Raw genomic sequence first — 24,216 nt, forward strand, 5'->3', positions numbered from 1 at the left:
ACCTACTACATCAGAACACATTACCAAGACAGGAAGTCAAAGCAGCTCTACCTAATACATACAAACAAACAGGGAGGCTGCCAAAATGAGCAAACAAACATGGCCCAAGTAAGAACAGATCAAAACTCTAGAAAAAGAGGTAAACAAAATGGAGATAAGTAATCTATCAGATGCAGAGTTGAAAATGCTGGTTATAAGGAAGCTTAAGGAACTTAATGAGAACCTCAACTGCATAAAAAATATCTAGTCAGAAATGAAGGATACACTAATTGAAATAAAGAACAATTCATTCAGCAGAGTGGATGAAGCTGAGAATCAAACCCATAATTTGAACATAAGGAAGAAAAAAATAGCCAATCAGAACAAGAAGAAAAAAGAATCCAAATAAATGAGGACGGTATAAGCAGCCTCTGGGACAACTTCAAGCATTCTAACATTCACATCATAGGGGTGCCAGAAGGAGAACAGAAAGAGCAAGAAATTGGAAATCTATCTGAAAAAATAATGAAAATAAACTTCCCTAATTTAGTGAAGGAAATAGACATGAAAGTCCAGGAAGCACAGAGTCCCAAACAAGATGGATACAAAGAGGCCCACTCCAAGACACACCATAATTAAAATGCCAAAGGTTAAAGATAAAGAGATGGGAGGGGGTGTGGGAGAATGGGTGAGAGGTTAGGGGACTAAGTATAAATAGGTAATTACAGAATAGCCATTGAGATGTAAAGTACAGTAGCCAAAGAACTTACACACATGACCTGTGGATATTAACAAGGGTGGGGGTTGATCCTGCAGGAGTTGGGGAGGTGCAGGGTGGAGAAGGGCAAAGGGGGAAAAATCAGGACAACTGTAATAGCATAATCAGTAAAATATAATTTTAAAAATGTCACATAACAAAAGAAAATTTAAAAATATGTATTAAATCAAATATTGCAAACTACATAATAGGTAAGTTTAAGAGCTTTTTAAAAATCATATAATATTATACTGGTCCCAGATGAACATTAGAGTAATTCAGCATTTATAAACTTTACAAAGTGCTGACCACACTAAGTCTAGTAACTGTCTGTCAGTGTGCAAAATTATCACAATATTAGTGACTATATTCCTCTTCACCTTTTTTCCATCATCTCCCCTGTCCTCTCCCCTCTGGCAAGCCAGTTTGACCTGTTTGCAATGAGTCTGTTGGTAAGTGTATGTATTTTTAACATCTGAGACAATGGACTTTAATGATATTTAAAGTTAATGATATTGTAAACCTTATGATATGATTTCTTAGTACAGGTCATAAAGCAACTTTAAAATTCATTTGCATTTCAGAAAATAGGGGGGAACCACTTAAAACACAGATATTCTGTCATATCTTGTTTTCATACTAGGGGCTGGTATTTCTAGACATCGCTGGAAAATGCAACAAGACTAAGGTGATGAAAGGAAAAAGGACAAATTAGGAAATACTTGCTATTTAGTGCTTATTTCTATAAACATTTTTATTTTAGAAAATGTTTCTCTTATTTTTCTTTCAGTTTCCCCTCCTGTGTTCTCACGAGAGAGAAATGTTTTATAATCAGTACTGGCCCTGGCTGGGTCACTCGTTTGGTTAGTGTATGGTCCCAATGTGCCAAGGTTTCAGGTTCAATCCCCGGTCAGGGCACATACAAGACTCAACCAGTGAATGCATAAATAAGTGAACCAACAAATTGATGTTTCTCTCTCTCTCTCCCCTTTCTTTTCTCTCTCTCTCTCTAAAATGAACTTAAAAAAAGATGTACTGATCTAGTGGACTTAAAAATGAAGAGCTTTGTGTCCTGGCTGGGGGGCTCAGTTGGTTGGAGCACTGTGCGGTACACCAAAAGGTTGAGGGTGTAATCCCTGGTCAGGGCACACACCTAAGTTGCAGATCCCTGGTCGGGGTGCATATGGGAGGCACTGGATCAATGTCTCTTTCCCTCCCCACCACCTCCTCTCTGTCTAAAAATCAATGGGCATATCCTCAGATGATTGTATATTCAACATAAAACATTTTTACTATTTACATACTCACCTTTATCACATGTCTTATGAAAATCTGCCTTTAAATTATATTCATATCATTAACTTTTATGTTGTCTTTGAAAGAAACATTAAAAATCATTTATAAAAATTAAAGTAATTATGTAAATCTATAGTAGCATTGTTTTATATTAAGTCTTATAATGAGATTATGGAAGACCTAGTTTTTGCAATTCACATATTTTAAAATTATAAAATGAAATGGCCATATGTTTATTTGCTTGAAAAAATACCTTTTCCCAGTACTATAATTAATTCCTGAATTAACAGATTAACAGTCAACTACCTACAATACTGTTAGCCACAGATTTTACTGAAACATGTTTTATGTTTTTTTAAAAAATACTATGAAACTTGTTACTAAAAGTACAATGTCAGAATGATCATAAATGGAGCCCAAAGTTAGTTTGAACATTGAAGAATTTCTTCAATGTCTTCTATTACTTAAAACTGTACGCTGGTTTTGAAAAAAATGCTTCAGAAAGAAAGCCTACTAGAATTGAAAATTCTAAATGTATTTTATAAATCTCTACCAGCTAACACAGAGACAAATGCATAAAAGGCAAACAAAATAAAACAAAACATCCTGCAATCCTGAATTTGGCTTTTATTTTTAAATACATTTAGCATGGAACTATCATAGAACAGATAATAACAAAACACAAAGAAATATTTTCAAATACCTTTAAAGCTAGATATAAATATTAATAAGATAGCATAGACCCAATTATAGGAAATAGTCCCAAAAATTTGATTCATTTAATACATTTTGAAAAAAAAAGTTCTTTGCACATTTTCCAACGTACCGATATGTTCCCAAGTGCCTTGGTTTCCTTTCAACTAATAGGTAAAGGTCCCAAATTTAGGTGCTTTATTTAAAATCCTCAGATTCAATAATGGTAAAAACTACCATGTCCCTAAGTTGTCAATAGGAATTATAAAAATATGAGCTCAAATAGTTATGCTGCCCAAAATAGAGACATCTTAAATGATACTTCTGGATAATCAGATATTGCACTAAAGTAATTCCATACCTGATGCATGTTTATATGGAAAGTTAATTAGCTTCTTTATGGAAAACTTACTACAAATTAACTTAATGTTAACCTAATTATAATTACACTTCAAAATATAAAGGCACAGACAGAATAAAGAATAGTTTAATGCTATACCCAAATTTCCTTCTGAAAATAATAAAAAATAGAAAAAATAATGGGATCTAAATGCTGATACTTTAGATTTTATAGCTGACCTTAAGTAGCTAATAAGTGGGTATTAAAAGGTAACTGCTAAACCCAATCCTTTCCAAATAATTTAGAAAAATTGTTTGTTTACATGTGAACCTTGTGCATTGTCCAATCTATAAATTTCAGCTTTTCCATTAACTGGAAACATCTACCTTCAGTATAAACAATCAAGACAATGTACAAAAAATATATCTTGTTCTTATACCTTACAACGCACAGAAAAATACCTACAAAAATTGGAATATTTATCCATTTAGTTTTCCAATAAATTAGTGAGAAAGTTTAGCCTATTCCACATTTCTTTCTAAACAAAGGCTAAAGAATTGAGGGTGATTTAGTTCTAGCCCTGTTAGCTTGACATATTTTAAAAATATATGCCTAATTACATGTAAGTTAAGATTAAGTTAGCATCTTATTGTTATATCACAGTATACATGGCATTTCTTAATACAGCAACAGAAAGGCACAATTACCAAGCAATAAAATTCAGTACCTGAATTATTAAACTGATGTCCAGAACAACTGTAAATAAAGTACATTCAACACAGTATACAGAACTGAAGAAAAAAAAAAGAAATCCAAAAACTAATTTTTCTGAAAATTTGGTCCATTAAAAATGCCTCCCATGTTCAACATCATGGGTAACATGATGGCAGTGTAAAATGAGGCAGTAAATCAATATGTGGTAGCACATGAATCCTGGTCTAGTAATTATGCAGTTTAATTAGGAAATGGCTCCCATAGTGAATAAACACTAAATATATCTGTTAATAACAACATGCCTGTATTAAGTCCAAACACACAGGCACAACTGTTTGTATATTATTATTGATTTTATAATATACCCCCCTGTTAAAAAAACATTATTTTATATATAACATATATTAGATACATAATTGTATATTATGTAAGTTAATAAATATATGTTATATATCTTGAATCTGTAACAGCACAAAAGTCTCCAGATATTACATTAACAGTCTAAATGGGTACTCATCATTTTCTCAGTGTTGAAATAGCTCAGCTCACCTAAAGCAATATCTGGATGTGCAATGGTAAATGCACTGACTCTTCCGAATTTACTTAATTATGTAAGTTAAATTCCTGCAAAAGCCTAACGCTGATTTGGCTTTTAACTAGAATATATTTTTAAATATCAGCAACCGATACCCTTCTTTCTTATCATAAACAATTTTTCCATCAAGAGATACCAATAAAGCAAAATATGTAAGGAACCAAAAATGTGATAGAGAAACCTACCATTCCATAGGTAATGTACCGATAAGGAAGTTCAACTTCCATGTGTTGTCTTGCTTTTCGAATGTCATCACATGGTATACTGAAGATTTTACAGGCTAAAGGAATGGTGATCTTTTTCATTATATTTCTGACTATTAGTACAAATACCATTCCTATAAGGATCCGCATTATGGCTTTTCCAAAAAGAGTCACAGTAATGGGGGGTCTAACTAAAGGTAACATATCCACAGAAGGATCTAACATTAGACCCATGTTATAGGTAACATGAGAACCACATGCAATTCCAGCACCACTTCCTAAAATCTCAGCTGTGTCTCCTCGGGACGTACTCCAGGTGTCGAGAGTGAAAGAAAAGATCCCCAAGGCTAAGTGAAGCCCAATGATGATTAATGGAGCATATTTGTGAGTTTGGTTGAAGTTGTCAATCAGGTCCACAAATGGATAGAAGACAGCTAAAATTAAAATGGTATATAGGAATCCAGCAATAATATCCTGGGAAAAGAGAAAAGTAAAGTTGTTTAGTATAACACTATTTTTGGCCTTAAAAATATATATATTTCACATCTTGAATGTTAACAGATACAAATTTTTAAAATATGTCACATCCTCAAAGTAAACTTTACTAACTGGCCATATAATGGGTACTAAAAACTGTCTGAATGATAATAAAAAGATTAATAATAAAAGAATTGTTTTCATAATTCTACCCTTTTATAAATTAATTTACAGTGTTAAAAGTATATATAAATGTAAGTATTTATAAATTTAAGTAAACATATATACTATACAAATTTATATTCAAATCTTTCACAAGTAAATATGCTTCAATTACGTGGTTTTGATTTCTGGGAAAAAGAATATACTTATTTTTCAAAGACACCATATTCATTTTCATTCACTTAAACATATAATTCAAAATTAGAGAGGCTAGAAAGCCTGAGTAGTTTTCTTTTCTTGTTTATTCATTCATTCATTCATTCATTCACTGAACAAATACTTACTGAGTACCTACGTATGCCTGGCACTATTTTAGGGACTGAGGATACATTACTTAAAGAATGACAAGATTCCTGCTGTCAAAGAGCTTATATTATAATAGAAAAGACTGCTATATACTGTTTTACTTTCAATAACCCTGTAAGTAAAACAGTAGATAAATATTACAATTTCAGGTAGTTATAAGTGTTATGAAGTAAACTGAAACAGGACAATGGGACAGTATGCTGAAAGAACCTATTAGAGTGATCACAGAAACCTAACTGAGGATGTGACACTTGCTCAGAGGAGACCTGATTCCCAAAAGAAATCAGCACTATCTTTAGATCTAAGGAAAAGCATTCTAGGTATTGAGAATACCAAATGTCAAGAGCTGGAGGCAGAAAAGATCCTCGTGAGTTTGCAGCAGAAAGAAGGAACTCCTACCTTTTGCAACAGCATGGATAGCACTGGAGACTATTATGCTAAATGAAATAAGCCAGTCAGTGATGCTAAATGAAATAAGCCAGTCGATGAAAGACAAATACCATATGATCTCACCTATAAGTGGACTCTAGTAAACAAAATAAACTAATGAACAAAATAGAACCACAGGTGTGGAAACGTGGAGCACACTGAAAGTAACCAGAGGGGAGGGGAGTGGGAGACAATGGTGGAAAGAAGGGGAAGGTACTAAAAAAAGACATGTATGAATAACCCACAGACATGGAAATCTGTGGGGATTGACTGTGGGAGCGGGGGGTGGGATGGGCAGAGGAGGGCAAAGGAGGAAAAACTGACACAATTAGAATAACAATAAAAATGATTAAAAATACTAACTAAATAAATGAAAAATGAAATAATGTTGATAACAACGACAACAAAATACCCTACTGAGTTCAAGAAACTAAGAAAAATCCAGCGTGACTCAAACACTGAGCAAAGGAAAGAGGGATGTGGTATGAAGTCAAAGAGATAAGCAAACGCCTAATCATTTAGGCTCTTACAGACTAAGTAAGCAGTTTAAATTTTATTTCAAAAGTGATAGGGAGCCACGGAAAGATTCCAAAGCAGGAGTGCAACACTCCATCTGCTGTCTAGACAATGAATCAGAGAGGAAAAGTATGGAATGGACAGGTGACCACTGAAAACAGTGGCGGGAGGCCGCTGCAGAGGTTCGCTCTAGACATGGTTCATGTCTACACGAAGAAAAGTACACAGATGGATTTAGTAAACTATTTTAACACCAGAGCCAACAAGTTCAACTTGGTGATAGATTAAATGTGGGAGAGAAGCCGAAGAGAAAGGGGTCAAAGATGACTCCTAGCTTTAGGCATGAACAATTTGGGTAGGTGACAAAAAATGGCTTACTGGAAGAATTAAAGTTATTATTAAAAGAACTTTGGCTTCTGAAGAATTCCTGACACGAACAAACTGTGTTCGGAATATCTACCTGGGACCTATTCTCTGTCACTGAAAATTTAATCAAGAGTTGCTTATATTCACTTCCTCACTTCTTATTTTTTCTACACTCATCACTATACTGAAATCACGCTTTTCATACTAGTTATCTTAAAAAAAATCTTCACCTGAGAATATGTTTTATTGCTTTTCAGAGAGAGAGGAGGGAGGGCAGGGGAGAGAGAGAGAGAGAGAGAAACATCAATCAATTGGTTGCCTCCCATACATGACCTGACCAGGGATCAAACCCACAACCCAGGTATGTGTCCTGACTGGGGATGGAACTGATGGCCTTTGTGGTGTATGGGATGACACTCCAACCAACCCGGCCAGGGCTTCATACTAGTTATCTTTATGCTGCCAATAACAATGGCCACTCGACATCACTCAACACAGTTAAGCAAACTAGTTGCTTAATGTTTTTCGGCCTTAAAATTTTTACTATGTGACATTTGGTACACAGAAAAAGATATGTGGAGTGTATAAGAACTTCTCCAAATAAAATATCATCTAGTTTTGCTTCTTTATGAACTTTATAAAAGTTTTATGTAGCATGGAACCTTCTTTGATTTGCTTTGTACACTAAACATTAAGTTTTGAGATTCATTCACTGTGTCATTCACTTTCACAACTGTGTAGTATTTTGCTATGTGATTAAACAATTTACCCATTTTCCCACTGATGGTCATTTTGGTTGTTCTCAGGGTTTGGATTAATTTATTGTCATAGTTGAACTCGAATGTTTCTTAAGTGGTATGTATTCTTAAGCCAACCAGGAATATTATAAACAATGCTCTCTTTCTTTTGATATACCTTGGTGTGAGTCTGTAAGTTTCTCAGGATATATGCCTAGGAATGGAATGGCAGAATCTTAGGATAAGTGCATGTTCAATTTTACAAGACAATAAAAAATTTCCTAAATGTTTGTAGAAGTTTATATCGGATGAGTCATTACATTTTCCTGATTATTATTTTTTATAAATTCATGGGCTATTCCTTTTCTATGCAACATATATTGTGTTTTCTAGGCAACTATTCTTTGGTTTTTCTTCTTGCTGATTTACATTTCTTTATATAGTCTTTGTATAAATCCTTTATCAATAAAATCTATCAATAATATGTGCCATAAACATCATTTTGGCATTTGTGGCTTGCCTTTTCATTTGCCTTATGGCATCTTTTGATGAACATAAGTCCTAACTTTTAATGTAGTTGTATTATCAGTGCTCTTGTTTAAGAAAGCCTTCCCTGCTGCAAGATCATAAAAAAATGTTAATCAAAAAATTTAAGTTTGCCTTTTATGTTGAAGACTTCAATATACCCAAAATTTCTGCCACTGTCCTTATTGTACAGTAACAGTACAATAAAAACTTTGTTGTGGATTGGAAGAGTCAAAAATATAATACTTGAAACCAATATTCTAAAAAATATTCTTTTCCAAATCAGAATACTTCACAGGGGTGTCCAACCTGTGGCCCAAGGGTCTCACGTGTGGCTCAGGATGGCTATGAATGTGGCCCAAAACAAGATTGTAAATTTACTTAAAACATTATGAGATTTTTTTGTGATTATGTATCACAATATAGTTAATGTGTGGCTTAAGACAATTATTCTTCCAGTGTGGCCCAGGGATGCCAAAAGGTTGGATACTGCTGCTAGAATATAAGAACGGTTAGAGAAGATACAATTACTAAACAGACTAAGAGTTGAATGTTTAAGAATTTTTGAGGCAATATTTTGTTCACTATAGATTACATTTTGTTGGCTACAATCCACCAAGTAGCTTAGCATACTGTAGACACTCAAATATTTGTTTAATGGATGAATGAATGAGTGAATGAATTCTCTCACTGATATTTTCCTATTTTATAATACTAAGTGAGATCATTTAAAATTTTAATTGTTTTATGTAAGTGACTCCTTTAACAGTAGGTCTAGGGAAAATAATAATTAACAAAATGAATTTACAGACTATTTCCTCTCATTTTGAGATTACCTTTCCCACCTATGTTTTAGGCAAATTATTTCATATCTTTCGAGGCTCTGGTCAGGCATCTATATCCTCCATAAACTTTCTCCTCTTATTCCACAATAAGAAACTTTGTCCTCTCTGCTTCCTTAGCATCTTCTACAACCTGCTACAACAGTTACTACATTGTTTCCCACTTCTTTGCTTGCTTATTTCTCCTGGAAAGCCAAAGGTTCACAACTCTTGCTGCCCATTAAAGTCACTCAAAGAACTTAACAAAAATATCGATGCTTGGGCCAATCCTCAGAGATTCTTGTCTTTTTAAAAAATTGATTTGAGAGAGTGAGAGAGGAAGGGACGGGGAGGGAGGCAGGGGGAAATAGAAACATTTGTTTGTTGTTCCACTTATTTATGCGTTCACTGATTGATTCTTGTATGTGCACGGATTGAACCCACAATTTTGGCATATCAGGATGATGCTGTATGCTCTATTATGCTCTATCCTGAGCTACTAGGCCAGGGCTCTGACCTAACTGAGGTGGAAGTGTGGAAGTGGAGCTTCAGCATTTTTAAAAATAGCTCCCCAGTGATTCTACTGTGTAACCCTGTTGAAATTTACTGCATTACACATTTATATTACATATTAGTATTTAGACTGTGACTTCTCAAGGCAAAGACTTTATCTTCTTTATACATATATACCCAGTGCCTGACACACAGTAAACAGGCAATAAATACTTGGTTAAATTAAGACATTTAAAGCAATTCCTTAGACTCATCACACTTTGCTTGACAAGAACTCTGTAAAATAGCCCTGGCTAGTGTGGCTCAGTGGGTTGAACGCCAGCCTGCACACTGAAATATCGCCAGTTCAATTCCCAGTCAGGGCACATGCCTGGGCTGCAGGCCAGGTTCCTGGCTGGGGGCACCTGAGAGGTAATCGATCAATGTTTCTCACCTTCTTTTTCTCCCTCCCTTCCCCACTCTCTAGAAATGAATAAATATTTTTTAAAAAAGAACTCTGTAAAAGAAATAAATGAAACATAATTTCTTTCTTTTTTTAAGGATTTTATTTATTTCATTCTTAGAGAGAGGGGAAGGGAGGGAGAAAGACAGGGAGAGAAACATCAGTGTGTGATTGCCTCTCACACATCCCTGGCCCACAACCCAGGCATGTGCCCTGACTGGGAATTGAACTGGTGACCCTTTGGTTCACAGACTGACACTCAATCCACTGAGCCATACCAGCCAGGGAGAAACATAATTTCTTAAACTTAGGCTAAAGACATTGTCAGGGAAAAACAATAACTCTGTATTAAAAACATTGTTGTAATGTTTTTCATTTAATGTCACACTTAATCCTCACAACCACCCTGATATGGCTTGCCTAGAATAATCTCATTTTGCTCTGTTGCCCCAAACATAAAAATTAAATGTATCTTTTTTCTCTTTCAAATGTATCCAAAATTTTAAAACATTAAAAAAATACTTTCATTTATTTATTTACTTTTAGAGAGAGGGGAAGGGAGGCAGAAAGGAGGAGAGAAACATCAGTATGTGTCAAAAGTATCCAAATTTGATGAAAATTTATGTTACCTTAACTAGTTTTTAAATAAAGAAAACCAGACTAAGGTCACACAGTTATTTAATCTCCTAGACTAAAAATGCTTAATATATTTGTTGAAGCAAAAAAGGAATATTCTCACCATTAGTCATTAAATATTGATAGTGAAGAGAAACTAAATTTTCATCATCTGTTCTTGAATATGAGGTCTTCCACAAAAACTCATTGATACACACTAAAAATTACCTAAGAATTCTAGTTAACTGAATTTTACTGCAATTACTCAAAGGTCCTGTAACCCAAACTCTAACCATACTTTAGAATATGGAGATCTCAAATTACGTGACTATCGAACTTATATTTCAGACCCCTAACTGCCAAATAATTTCACTTTATAAGATTATGCTCCTTTGTTTTCTATTTTACCCTTTTCTACTCTAATTTGTAATTGAAGTCACAGGTCTAAGGGAACAACTGGATTTTCACTACCAGGACAGAAGCTGTTGCTTATTTTTTATTTAAATTTCATTACTGATTCAAAATTTTAAATTATATACTAATGTGGAAATGTTCTCAGCCTTATAATTCTCATAATGTGCTCCCATGTTAACTGTGCACCCATGTTTCTGTGCATATTATATACGTTAATTATTATACCCATTATTATATCCGTGGTATGTAATCACTATACCCATGTATAATGCTTGTCCTCATTCTTCTGTTAAAAACTTGAGCAAAAAGTGTACATTATACATGGCAAAATATGGTAAATGACAACTGATAAGTTATTTATATAAAAAATGCTTATTTGCTCTAAGGTTAGGTGAAAGAAGGGTTAATAGTTCTAAAGATAGGTACTTCTAAAAATTATAGTTTTTTATATTATAGATACAAGTACATGTTCATTCCTGTAAAATGCTTTTTATGGTACCTTAAAAATAGCCCTGGCTGAGTCGGTGAGAGCATTGTCCAGATATGCCAAGGTTGGGGTTCCATCTCCAGTCAGGGTGCATAAAGGGATTTAGAACTCTGGTTGTCTCCTAGTGTTTTGTTTTGTTTTTTTTTTTAAATGATAATACATTTCATGTGTCCTGCTTGTAATTTAAATATACCAGTGATACCAACAGGGTTTCTAAGAACAAAATGTATTGTTAGAATGGATTGTCTTTAATTATCTTCTTTAAAAATTTCAAAATCCATCCAGCACAATAAAATTTAAACTTAATACATGCTCAAAATAGAAAAACTAGAAAATACAGAAAAACAATAACAACTAGTTATTGTCCAGGAATAATCATTATTAAAATTCTTAGTGTTTACCATTCTAGATCTTCCTCTATAACATGTTTTTTTTCCTGTTATAAAAATATGTTACAGATGTACATACTACTTTACAATCTCATAATAAATTTCCAAAAAACATTTCCATATACAGACCCATAAACTTCTAATATAATTATGGTTAGGAAAGTAGGTTAATATTAAAATAAACAAAGCTATTGCTGTGTTGCAACAGTAACAACAAAGCATATAGTACATACTGAATGGAGCGCTCATTATAAATTATTTAGAGCATGTCAGAACGCTCTTCGTAATGAACATACCAGCTTAGATAATTGGTATCTAAGCACCTATTAGCAAGTTCTACAGCATACTCTGCCTTTAGATCCATACTAATTTAAAAAAAAAAAGTGAAGATACAAACTATGATTAAGAAAATAGTTCAAAATGCAAATAATTACTAAAATATTAAAATATAGAAAAATGTGGGGGTGAGAGGAGTACAAGATATATGGATTTAATAGAAAAATACAATAAAAATGAGGAAAAAGAAAAAACATAGAAAAAAGCTAGGTACTCATGGTGCACCTTCTGTGTGGGCTAAGTACACTGTCCTCTTGTAGCTGAGCCTTTGTTGCTGTTGGCAGGTCAATGGGAGGGATTTATCTAGGCCAGTCAGCTGCAAGGACTGGCTGTGACCACTGACTAATGACCTTCACCCTCCTTGGAAGATCAGCTGTGCAAGGGCAGGGCAGTGGCACTCCTATTGATCTACAGATGTCCACTTGGTGTCAGGTTCTGGGGTTTCCTGGGTGGTACAGACCAAGATCAGCCCCCACCTGTGTTCTGCCTGAGGCCACCCTGCATGAGCTATGTGCAGCTAGCTCATAGCTTTATCTGCATAAAGCAATGTGCAGATAGCTACTACTTGTGCTGGGCTTGGATTCCCAGGCTTAACTAAGCTATGAATTTAGGTTAGCTCCTACTAGTGCCAGACCTGGAGCCACTTAGCAAGAGGTATGGGGTAATTGGTGGCTCACTGAGGCCTGCTGTTGCTTGTTGGATAGGATTTAGGAAGACCAGCCATTCATATGTAGAAGTCACTGTTAACAGCTTGTAGGCCTGAACATTCAGGTTTGCTAGGACTGGGTCTCAGAGCACTCTAGGGTGGAGCAAACTGTTAGCAGGTTGATGGAGTCAGATATGGTATCCACCTGCCAGTTCTGTGAGGGGAGGGTTCAGAAAAGTGACAATGGCCTCTATTACCTTTCTGTCTGGGAGAAAGCTGTCTTCCAGCTCTCACCTTGATGCCAGACAGACACTCCAGTTCCTTTCTGTATGTCACTGGTGCCTTTCAAGCTGCTACCCAGTGGTGGAGCTCAGAGGGAGTGAGCCTGAGTAATTCTGTGTGTGGGTTCTTTAAGGGGAACTGCTTGGGATTCTAGTAGTTTCCTCCACCGACTCAGTCCCTGCTGGTTTTTGCAGCCAGAAGTTATGGGGATTTACCTTCCTGGCATTGGAACCGAGGTGTGGGGTTAGAATTCCTTGCTTCCAAAATATCCCTCCCAAATTTTTATCCAATACATGTGGATATGGGATCAACCCATTCCATGTCTCCACCCCAATGTGTTTTCTTTAATTCCACAGCTGTCAGACTTCCATTCAGCTTGATTTCTTTTTTTTTTTTTTTTAAGATTTTATTGCCCTGGCTGGCGTGGCTTTTTAAAGATTTTATTTATCTATTCCCAGAGAGGGAAGGGAGGGAGAAAGAGAGAAACATCAATGTGCGGTTGCTGGGGGCCGTGGCCTGCAACCCAGGCATGTACCCTGGCTGGGAATCAAACCCACGACACTTTGGTTCGCAGCCCGCACTCAATCCACTGAGCCACGCCAGCCAGGGCTCACCTTGATTTCTGACAGTTCTGAGTGATGGTTTTTCTATAGTTCAGTTGTAATTTGATGTGGTTGTACAAGTAGGTGATCTTTGTTTACCTATGATGCCATCTTGACTGAAGTCCTCATTTATTTTTTTATCACTCACAAATGCATAACCATTTGGAGTATCTTAGGATATTGCTAACCTTTGGTAGAAGGGAGTAACTCTAAAAAGGCAAAGTGATGGATAACAACATTTTCTTTTGACAAATATAAATGACATAAGACTGATACTTAGGCTCATTATAAAATTAGTAAAGATTAGTCAGAGACAGAGAATTGTATATAAATTCACAACTTGTATTAATATAAATTATAAAAAGTTAAACACAAATAATTTGCTTATTAAAATCATATTTGGGACTTCTGGAAATTTACTAATGCAGCAGTAGCTTCCAGAGGCAAACAATCTCTGTAAGAAATAGAAACCCAGCATTTCCAAAGTTATGACTAAAGCTAATGAGATATTTTTATGAGTAGAAAATTATAATAGTGAAAGTTGTTAAAGACAAAAAAAATTCAATATATTCATTAAAAATTTTTGGATTCCGTGAATTAATTCATATATCCGCACCTTTTTTTGATCATTTATCTACAGTATAATATATAATGTATTCATAGAGTGTTTTAAGAGACACCACACTAGATGAAAGGGATAGAGAGATAAAACATAATAGTTACTTTTCTCATGTTGCTTATTGTCTACTGGGGGTTACAGATAAGGCAAAAAAGCACTTTCAGTTTGAAATAAGTGCTATGACAGAATTATGGTCAAAAGGCTCTGGCAGAAGCATCACCTAACCAATCTTACAAAAGGAGAAGATGGAAAAGGTAGTGAGGCTTTTAGGAAATAAGAGCATTTTTGTGAATCTTGAAGAATGGATAGGTTAGGTAGGCTAAGAAAGGTAAACGTAATAACCTAAACATTTCATGTATAGGTTACAGAAATCCTAAAGAAAGGTATGGACCTAAGAAACACCCTTTGCATTTGAGAAAACTTAAAGTCATTCAGTATGGCATCACATTTGTGTTTTGGGAAGTATACTGTAATAAGTGACTGAACACTGCACAGAATGGTGTCAGATCAGAAAGAGGACTACTTATTAAGAAGCTGTTGCAATAATCTGGTTAAAAGATGAAGAAGGGAAGTGAGAAGATGTGGCTGAATAGAGTACACAGGGATACCAAAATAGTTTAAATGCATTTAAGTTTCTGAAGCACTGGGTCTTGATTAATAAGCAGAGCTCTCCTTGGTTTCTGTATTCCCATTGTTGGTTTTGACTCAGCATTAGAGGAGGCATACAAAAGAATGAGAAGGAAAATAAAACTGAGACTTGAAGAAGGGAGAAATGTTATCCTGAGTATAATACCTGGTTATGGTGGTTTCTGGGAACTCTTTTTTATGAAGTACATGATTACTACATTAAAACTTCCACAAAGCATCATGCTGACATTTTTGCAAAACAAAGAAGATTTACAATAACTATATTTTCTCATTTAGTTTCATGTAAGTTTACAAATAACATAAAATTATTAAATTGCCTGTTAATTTCATAAAAAGTAAAGCACTATAAACACAACATTTTTCTTACCAGAATGGAGTGCATTCCCATGTAAATTCTACTTAGGCAAACTAGGGAACACCAGCAGGGAATAAGAATCAGTCCATATATAAGAGGATACTAAAGGGGGGAAAAAAGTAAAATTAAATAAATTAGGCTAAATATAAACAAGCAAATTAAAAACAAATCACTATACTATAAAATTCCATGAAAACAAGAATTGTGAGTTTTTACTTCTCAATGTATTCCAGCACTAACCCCAAACATAGCACACAGCAGAGACATTCAGGAAATCCTTTTGCATGAAATGAACAAGTGAATGAAATACTGTTTCCACACTCTTCATTGGGGGAACTGACTCATTTTTGCTTCTACAGTAAAGATTCAATCACCAGCTACAGAAGAAAAACAGGTAGGAGACACACTTTTACTACGGCTACAAAATGAAAGTGCCTCTGGAATAGTACTTGAATCTGGCCCACTGAGGGTCCTCACTAAAGGAGGGAGGCAGACTAGGCATTATCTCCCTCTCACTTCCATTAGTAACTGCTATCTACAATTCCTAGTGACATTTCCCCATTTTTATTTTAATTGTTGTTCATTTTTCTGCCTTTTATTCCCAGCCCAGCCCACCCCCCATACCTTTCCCCATTTTGAATCAATACCTTGTAATTTGTTTTCCATTTCTACTTCTCTACTAAAATTTCAAATGGTAACCTTATTGATAAAAATTTTAATGGGATATTGGGAGCAGTAGACCATAAAAAGGAAAAAACAAAATGTAGACAAGACTTGGTTTCAATGGCACTAGTTTAGGAGTTGGTTATGACTCTCCTGGCATTAGAGGGGAGAAAGAAATGGTGGATAGGCATGGTGGTAAATTTCTAAAGAAAAAGGGAGGGCATATTTGAGGCAGTTCAAGAATTTGAAGCCAAGGTAGTTCAGTAAAAAGTGGTGTTAATAAAAAGTAGTTAAATAAGCATTTAAGAACAATGGTCAAGATTTAGTACATAGTTATAGTATTTTGATTCTTCCACTGCATTTAACATGGCCTACCATTTTCTTCATACCCTTGATTTTTATAGCATCACACTCTCCTGGTTCCCTTTTAACTACCTTTTTTTTTCTCTGATTTCCACACAAGAACCCACATTCTTCTTCTTGTTCCTTATATATTGATAGAAATAAGAATTCAGCTCAGCAGTTAGCTGCAGCTTTACTTTTTCTTATTTTTTAACCTTTACTTATTAGCATGCTGAAGCCCCCACCTGTGTTTTGCTCAGGGACACCCGCCTGAGCCATAGGGCAATCTGAGATGGCTACTACTTGTGCTGGGCTTGGAGATTCCTAACTATGAATCTAGGCTGGCTGCTGTTAGTGCCCTGCCTGGGCTATGTAGCAAGAGGTATGGAGGCTAGTGGCTCACTGAGGTTAGCTATTTTTGTTTAAAAGGATTTAGAAGTTGTGAAGCATGAACCAAGACCTGCCATGCATATGGTAAAGTCACTGCAACAGTTGTAAGTTGGCGGGGCAAACAGTATTAGTCAGGTTGATGGAGTCTTAGATACTGCACCTGCCTACTGGCTCTATGGCTTTGCCCTCCTTTCTGTTTAGGTGAAAGCTGTCCCCAAGCTCTCGCCTTGAAGCCAGCCACTTCAGTTCCTCCCTGTATGCCACTGGTGCCTTTCAAGCTGCTACCCCAGTGCTCTGGCTCGGAGAGAGTGAGTCTGAGTAACTCTGTGTGTGGGTTCTTTAAAAGGAACTGCTTGGGACTCCAGTAGTTTCTTCTACCACTCAATCCCTGCTGGTTTTTAGCAGCCAGAAGTTGTGGGGACTTATCTTCCTAGCCCTGGAACCTTGGGCTGGGACTCCTTGCTCCTGAGATATCCCTCCCAAATTTTTATCCACCACATGTCAATGTGGTACTAGCCCATTCTGTGTTTCTGCCCCTCCTACCAGTCTGGATGAATGTGGTTTCTTTAATTCCATAGTTGTCACACTTCCATTCAACTCAATTTCTGACAGGTCTGTGTGATGGCTGTTCAATAATTTAGTTGTATTTTTGATGTGGTTGTGCGAGGAGGTGATCCATGTTTACCTATGCTGCTTTCCTGACCAGAAGTCCCACATATGCTACTTCCAATCAGTCTATGAACTCTCTTCCCTTCAGTGGTGACCCTGGAAGCCACATGTTGAGATGCATCACAAGAAAGGCAAACTTCCATCAACCTGGGTTCTTTTGAGTTTCTAAGTAGAACAAAGCTGTTTGCCAAGCCATAATGAATATGTAGCAAAAATGAGAAATAAGTTTTGCTGGAGAGCTGAGATCTGGGGGTTAATTCATTCCCAGAGCATAATAAAGCCTATCATAATTAAAACAGTAATGTAAATAGGATCACGAGTTCAGGAGTGTGTGTGTGTGGCGGGGGGGCAAGGTTAAAGCAGTAAGTAAAAGACAGCCAATGCAGGCTTTATTGAGAAGCAGAGATTTGAGCCAAGACTAGATGGGGGTGAGAAAATTAATCAAGCAGATGCCCGAGGGAAGAATTTACCAGGCAAGGGAATCAGGTAGAAGAAGCAAGTCTCTAATAAGGAAATGTGACTGGCAAGGAGGCCAGTGTGGCCAGAGCAGAGAAAGCAAGTAGGAAGAGAGGTGAGAGAGATAATGGGGGCCAGAGCAAGCAAAAGCCGAGAGGCCACTGTAGAAAATTTTACTTTTATTGTGAATCAAATGGGGAGCTGTTGCAGGGTTTTGAGCAGAGCAGTGTCATGGTGGTTGCTATGTTGAGATTAGACAATAATGGATCAAAAGTGGAAATAGGGAGACCAGTTAAAAGCCTGTTGGTATAACCTAGGTGAGAGGTAATGGTGGCTTCTGTCTCTGTATTAGGCATTCAGGACGGTTTAATTTTTCTGTTAATTAAAAAACAAAGAAAAACAAACAAACACTTAATAGACGGTAAAGTAGAGCCAGAAAAGAGAACAACAAACATGAAATTCTCCTATGCTAGCCCCTTCTCTTTTTGCACTTAGACCCCATAAAGAAGTAAAAATGTACAAAGTTATTGATGAAAATTACTTGTATAAAAAAGACTGAAGAAAAATGTATTTAGAAAGTCCCAAAAGCTAGAGCTGAAGGTAGAGAAAAAGGAAGGTTTTGATGTAGGGACAATGAAACTGAATTTCACAACTCAATCCACATTAATTCAGGTTTGCCATGCTCAAAGTGCTTAAGTGGGAGAATTAGAAATGCAATTGAGCTACAGACAGAGGTTAAGGAAGAAGCTGCTAGACTTTTTATTTTTCTTTTACCCTGTTTCAGAGCACTTTTAGACTTTACTAGGGTAAGGTGACCAGTTGGGAAAAGAATGAGTCACTGTTAATTCTTATTGATTGGCTGATGTTTTTCAGCTATTAGTTTCTACCTTCAGAATATTTCCCCTAGATTATTTTTTCTGGAAACAAACACATTTGGAGGAATACCTAATCCAAGTCTGACTAAATGACTTTCATATTTATTCCCCATTGAATAATAAAATTCTGAATCACAAAATACCAATGCAAAGAAGTATTTTATCAGTTAATTTTAAGCAGATAAAAAACTATCACAGCCCTGGCTGGTGTGGCTCGGTGGATGGAGTGCCAGCCTACAAACCAAAGGGTTGCTAATTCAATTCCCAGTCAGGACACATCCTGGGTTGTGAGCCAGGTCCGCAGTAAGGGGTGTGTGAGAGGCAACCACACATTGATGTTTCTCCCCCTCTCTTTCTCCATCCTTTCCCCTCTCTAAAAATAAATAAATACATTTTTAAAAAAGCACAGATTTTAAGATGAAAGGAAATAAAACAAACTAGATCAATTAGATAAAAGTAATAATTTAAAAGTGGAATTGTGACCCTGGCTGGGTAGCTCAGTCAGAGCATCATCCTCACATGCCAAGGTTGTGGGTTCACTCCCCAGTCAGGGCACATACTGAAGGTAGCCAATTCCATTCCCAGACAGGACACATATGGGAGGCAACTGACTGATGGTTTCTCTCTCTCTCTTTCCTCCCCCATTCCTCTCTCTCTAAAATCAATAAAAACATATCCTCAGTTAAGGATAAAAAATTAAACTAAGTTAAACTAAATTAAGAGTGTTTGCATGGGGGGACGAAGAATTATTCATAACAACCAGTTTACCTGGCTTATTATTTATACAATATCCAAATTGCATCTATATTTAATTTTATATTAAACTGTCTCTAGAAACAAATTTAGGACCGCTAACCTCATTTAAATGTAACTGGAAGAAAATCAGACTTATGCAGAATTATCCTTTCCCGCAAAATATTGGAACTTATCACAATTATATAAAATATATATAGACCACTCCATTTTAGTCATCTTTGTTAGTTCTTTTCGTACAAATCCTTGATATTAGTGTGCTCCAGGACTTAGTTCTAAGGATATTTCATTTCCCAATCTATACTCACTTCCTTAATGATCTTAGGAATTACATACAATCCATTATGTCCATAACTAAAATTTCTGTCTCTGGTCAGGACCTCTCCTGAATACCAGACCTGTGTATCTAACTGTCATCTTGCTATGTCTACTTCAATATCTAACAGGCATCTCAAATGTAATATGATCAAACCTGAACTCCCGATTTCTCTTCCATCTCCCTCATCTGATCAGTTACTCTTGAAGATATTGTTACAGGGTGCAGCCAAGAGGGGGACCCCAAATGGGCATTTGAAATGGGGCCCAGAACTTAAGGTGTCCAGGAGATTTTAAGATGTCTTCACCCCCACCCCACCCCAGGTGTGGGTTGGGGGAAAGGGACAAATGAAGCAGGGCCTTTTAGAGCTGTTTCTCATAGCAACAGCCTTGTAGCTAAATGACCACCTGGTGTGGTCATTTAACATATCTATAACCTTTGGCTGGTTGCTTAGATATGTTAAATAGCTGTGGCCATGCTCTGAGCCAGGGGAATGGAAGTAACTACCCCACCAAGCCGTAACTGGGGGGCAGGTCCCCCGAGTTAACAGCGTCTGTGTGGGAGCTTGGAGAAGATTGGCTCCAGGACATGGGGCCACACCTGCCCAGACAGACTCATGATGGCAGTCCAGTAAAGCTGGAAGGGTATGAGTTCTGGCATGTGAAGCCGAGTGTGGAAGGAGTTGGAAATGGGGCTGCAGAGGAAGACTGGCGCGGGGATTTAAACCCAGATGCAACAGCCATTGGGGGAGAGAGAACCACGCAGCTTTAGCAGAGTGAAGACTCCCACAGCCCTGCAAGAGAGAATCACCATGCGGCTTTAGCAGAGAACTGCCACTCGGCTTTGACGAATGGCGACCCCCCCCCCTTGCAGCCATTGTAGGGAGGGAGAAGCACACGGTTTTTGGCTGAGTGGGGACTCCCGTGGCCCTGGGAGAAAGGACCACATGCCTTTGCCAGAGTGGGGACCCCCGCAGCTTTAGAAGGGGGAACCACCACCTGGTTTTAGCAGAGATCCCGGCGACTCAGCTGAGGGTGCTGGGAACCCAGGGAGGTCTCCCAGTTGAGATGGAGTACTAACTGGGAATAACCAGAAGACCGCCTGAGCCATGGACTTCTATTTCCTTTCCTGAGATACGGTACTCCAGACTGGGCAAAGGGGGAAGGAAGGAAGGACTGTGTCTGTTTGTGGGTGTTTTAAGGGACTTTGGGATTTTGGTGAAGACATTAGGTCACTACTTTAAGTCTGTATAGCATTAAATAAACATTTCCTTTCCTTTTCATGAATCTCTGGCATTGAGAGACGTCTTTCCTCTGGCGGCAGACATAACGGACCTGGGGGCTTCTTTCAGTAATAGTATATTGTCCCAGGCCCCCCCTTGTTTGTTCTGTAACAATATCTCCTTCTTAGCTAATGACTTCTTTACTATTCCTTAGGCCAAACATCTTGCTGTTATCTTTGACTTCCTCAATTCATATATATCATCTAGTTAATTGCACTGTTAATTGAAATCCCCATGGCAATCACAAAGAAAGTAAAAAATATATGCAAAAGGAAATGAGAATATATTGCACTGTTAATCGAAATCCCCATGGCAATCACAAAGAAAGTAAAAAATATAAGCAAAAGGAAATGAGAAGACAATCAAAATGGTATCCTACAAAAATATCAAATAAACACAAAAGAAAAAGCAGTAATGTAGGAAATGAGAAACAAAAAAAGGTGTAAGACATACAGGAAAAAAAAATCCAGCAAAATGGCAGAAGTCATTCCTTATCAGTGATTACTTTAAATGGAAATGGTTGAAATTTCCCAATCAAAAGGCAGAGATTTGCAGAATGACTAAGAATACAAGATCCAGCTATATACTGCCTAAAGAAACTCACTTTGGATCCAAAGACAAAAAACTGTTAAACGTGAACAACTGGAAAAACATATTCCACGCAAACAGAAAACAAAAGAGAGTTAGGTGGCTATACACTAATATCAGACAAAATAGACTTTAAGTCAAAACTTTTACAAAGGACACAAGAACAGTATAGGCTGATAAAAGGTAAATTCATTAAGGAAATATAACAATTATAAACATGTTTACCAAGCAACAGAGGCCCAAAATAAATGATGCAAACACTGAAAGAATTGAAGAAATAAAACAGTGGAAAAGCCAGTTGCATCAGTGTTTAAAATCAACTATTCCACAGTCCTTTTCCTATGTAACACTTAAGAGATATTTTAAAAATTCTCCTGTAGTCTCAAGATTATTGCAAGTTTAACATTTTTCATGCCTTTTGAAAAGTGCAAGCCAGCCAGCACTACCTGAGAACAGTTTAACACTTTCCTTTCTCGGAGTAAATGACTTTAAATTTCCTTGGCTTTCAGCTTGACAATAATACTGTTCACTATGCTTGTTTTCTTTTTCAATTGATTGTCATCTCAATTTAGTCACAAATTTAGTCACTTTTCCACCTTTTCCATAGCTTCATCATACACTTCAGATACAACATTAGCATTTTCCTCACATACAAATAGTTGAATTTCCTCTTCCTTTTTCTGGGTGCACTATATTGTTGATTCATTAATATGGCCAATAGAACAGTATTAGATGTCTGAATGAATCTTATCTAACATGTATATTTTCTTTGTAAAGCATATCACACCTTTCTTGTTTTAGGAACACTAGACGCCACAGCAGCACTATGCTTGAGGACCATTTTAAACAGCAAAACTACCACCACCAACAACAAAAAACATGAAATAAGTGAAAAACATTGAACCAAATTGACTTTGAAAAGGATTCTTGTTTACAGTATAATAGCTGAAACAAGAAAGCAGAGCACTGCCTTGTTCAACCTCAGCTGGGAACATGAGCACTAGGCGACAAACTTCTGCCTCTCTGCCCATCTGTGAATGTACTGACTATGGGGTTACAAATAAATTCTAACAAGTGGGTAAATTTACAAACATGCAACCATGAATAATGAATATCAACTGTATGCAAAATTAAACTTTTCTCAAGTAAACGTAAGCCAATAAAAAAATCACAAGGGAAATTATACACTACTTAGAAATAAGCAAAAACAAAATACAACATACCAAAAAATATGTAATGCAGTCACAACAGTACCCAGAGGAAATGGTAAGCAGTAGAGGCCTACATTAAAAGAAGTATCTCAGATCAGTCACAACTCTATACCTCAAGGACTAGAAAAAGAGGAGCAAACTAAATGCAAAGCTAGCAGTAGCAGGGAAATAATAAAATGATTAGAGTGAAGAAAAATAAAATAGAGACTAGGAAAACAAAGACCATCAACAAAACCAAAAATTGTTTCTTTGAAAAGATTGATGAAATTGACAAACCATTTTTTGGCTGACAAAAGAAAGAAGAGGCAAAATAATTAATTTCAAAGACGAAAGTGAGGATATTACTATTGATCTTACAGAAGAAAAAGGATTATAAGAGGAAACTACAAAAATTGTATACCAACAAATTAGATAAACTATGAAATGGACAAATTCCTAGAAACACACAAATTGCCAAAACTGACTCAAGAAGAAATAGAAAGTCTAAGTGGATTTATAACAATTAAAAAAATTAAATCAGCTATCACAACCCTTTAAACAAAGACAGACCCAGGTGTAGATGGCTTCATTGGTGACTGGAAGAGTCAGTACTTGTGCTGCCTGTCACTACCAGAACCAATAAATAGAGACAAGGACTGAATCTTTATGAATGCTTTATTCAGATGGCAGTGATCTGTGAAGATGGTGGGTTATATACCCTAAAAACTGTTTTAACATTTCATCTCAAGCTGACCTTTTTCATAAGGAGAAGAAAAGGGTAGGTAAGGGATTTGAAAAAAAGGTTAGTCAGATAAGTTATAGTCTCAACAATTCTTTATCTGTGTCACTGGATGTTCCCTCCCAGGAACACAATGGCTCAGAGAACCTCTGGGGCACAAAGGTTCAGCTGCTCATCTACCTCCTCGAGTCACATTGCTCATGTATTACAGTTCCTGGAACAACAACTTTCCACATGCAATAATCATTTAAGCATATCAACTATAACTACAGCTGAAATCTTTAGCTCTTGAGTTCCCCTGTCAATTCAACCAAACATTTAAAGAAGATTTAACATCAGTTTTTCTCAAGCTCTTCCAAAAAATAGGAGAGAACACTTCCTGATTCATTCTATGAGACCATTATCACCCTAATATCAAAGCCAGACAAAGACATCACAAGAAGAAATTGCAGAGGAATATCCTCTGTGAATACTAATGCAAATATCTTTTATAATAGTATTAGCAAACCAAATCCAACAGCACATTTTTGGGGGTATCCAAAAAACCCAGAATTTATTTATAAAAAAGTGTATGTTTATTCTTACATGTTTAAACTTCAGTCACTTTCAAAGTACTCTCCATCTGATGC

General features: G+C 36.4%; 1 protein-coding gene across 1 annotated transcript in view; it reads right to left on the reverse strand.

The window, feature by feature from the left end:
- Positions 1 to 2,639: 2,639 nt before the first annotated feature.
- The window catches only part of SGPP1 (sphingosine-1-phosphate phosphatase 1), a 40,052-nt gene continuing 18,475 nt past the window's right edge, over positions 2,640 to 24,216 (reverse strand). The window contains exons 2-3 of the mRNA XM_045823910.1: positions 15,337 to 15,426; positions 2,640 to 5,051 (exon numbers count right to left, since the gene is read on the reverse strand). Of these exons, the coding sequence (XP_045679866.1) occupies positions 4,500 to 5,051; positions 15,337 to 15,426 (642 nt within the window). The 3' untranslated portion in view covers positions 2,640 to 4,499. The remainder of the gene's footprint in view (positions 5,052 to 15,336; positions 15,427 to 24,216) is intronic.

Source organism: Phyllostomus hastatus, unplaced genomic scaffold (assembly GCF_019186645.2).
Source record: "Phyllostomus hastatus isolate PE091 unplaced genomic scaffold, TTU_PhHast_1.1 phas_scaffold_501, whole genome shotgun sequence".
Taxonomy (NCBI): Eukaryota; Metazoa; Chordata; class Mammalia; order Chiroptera; family Phyllostomidae; genus Phyllostomus; species Phyllostomus hastatus.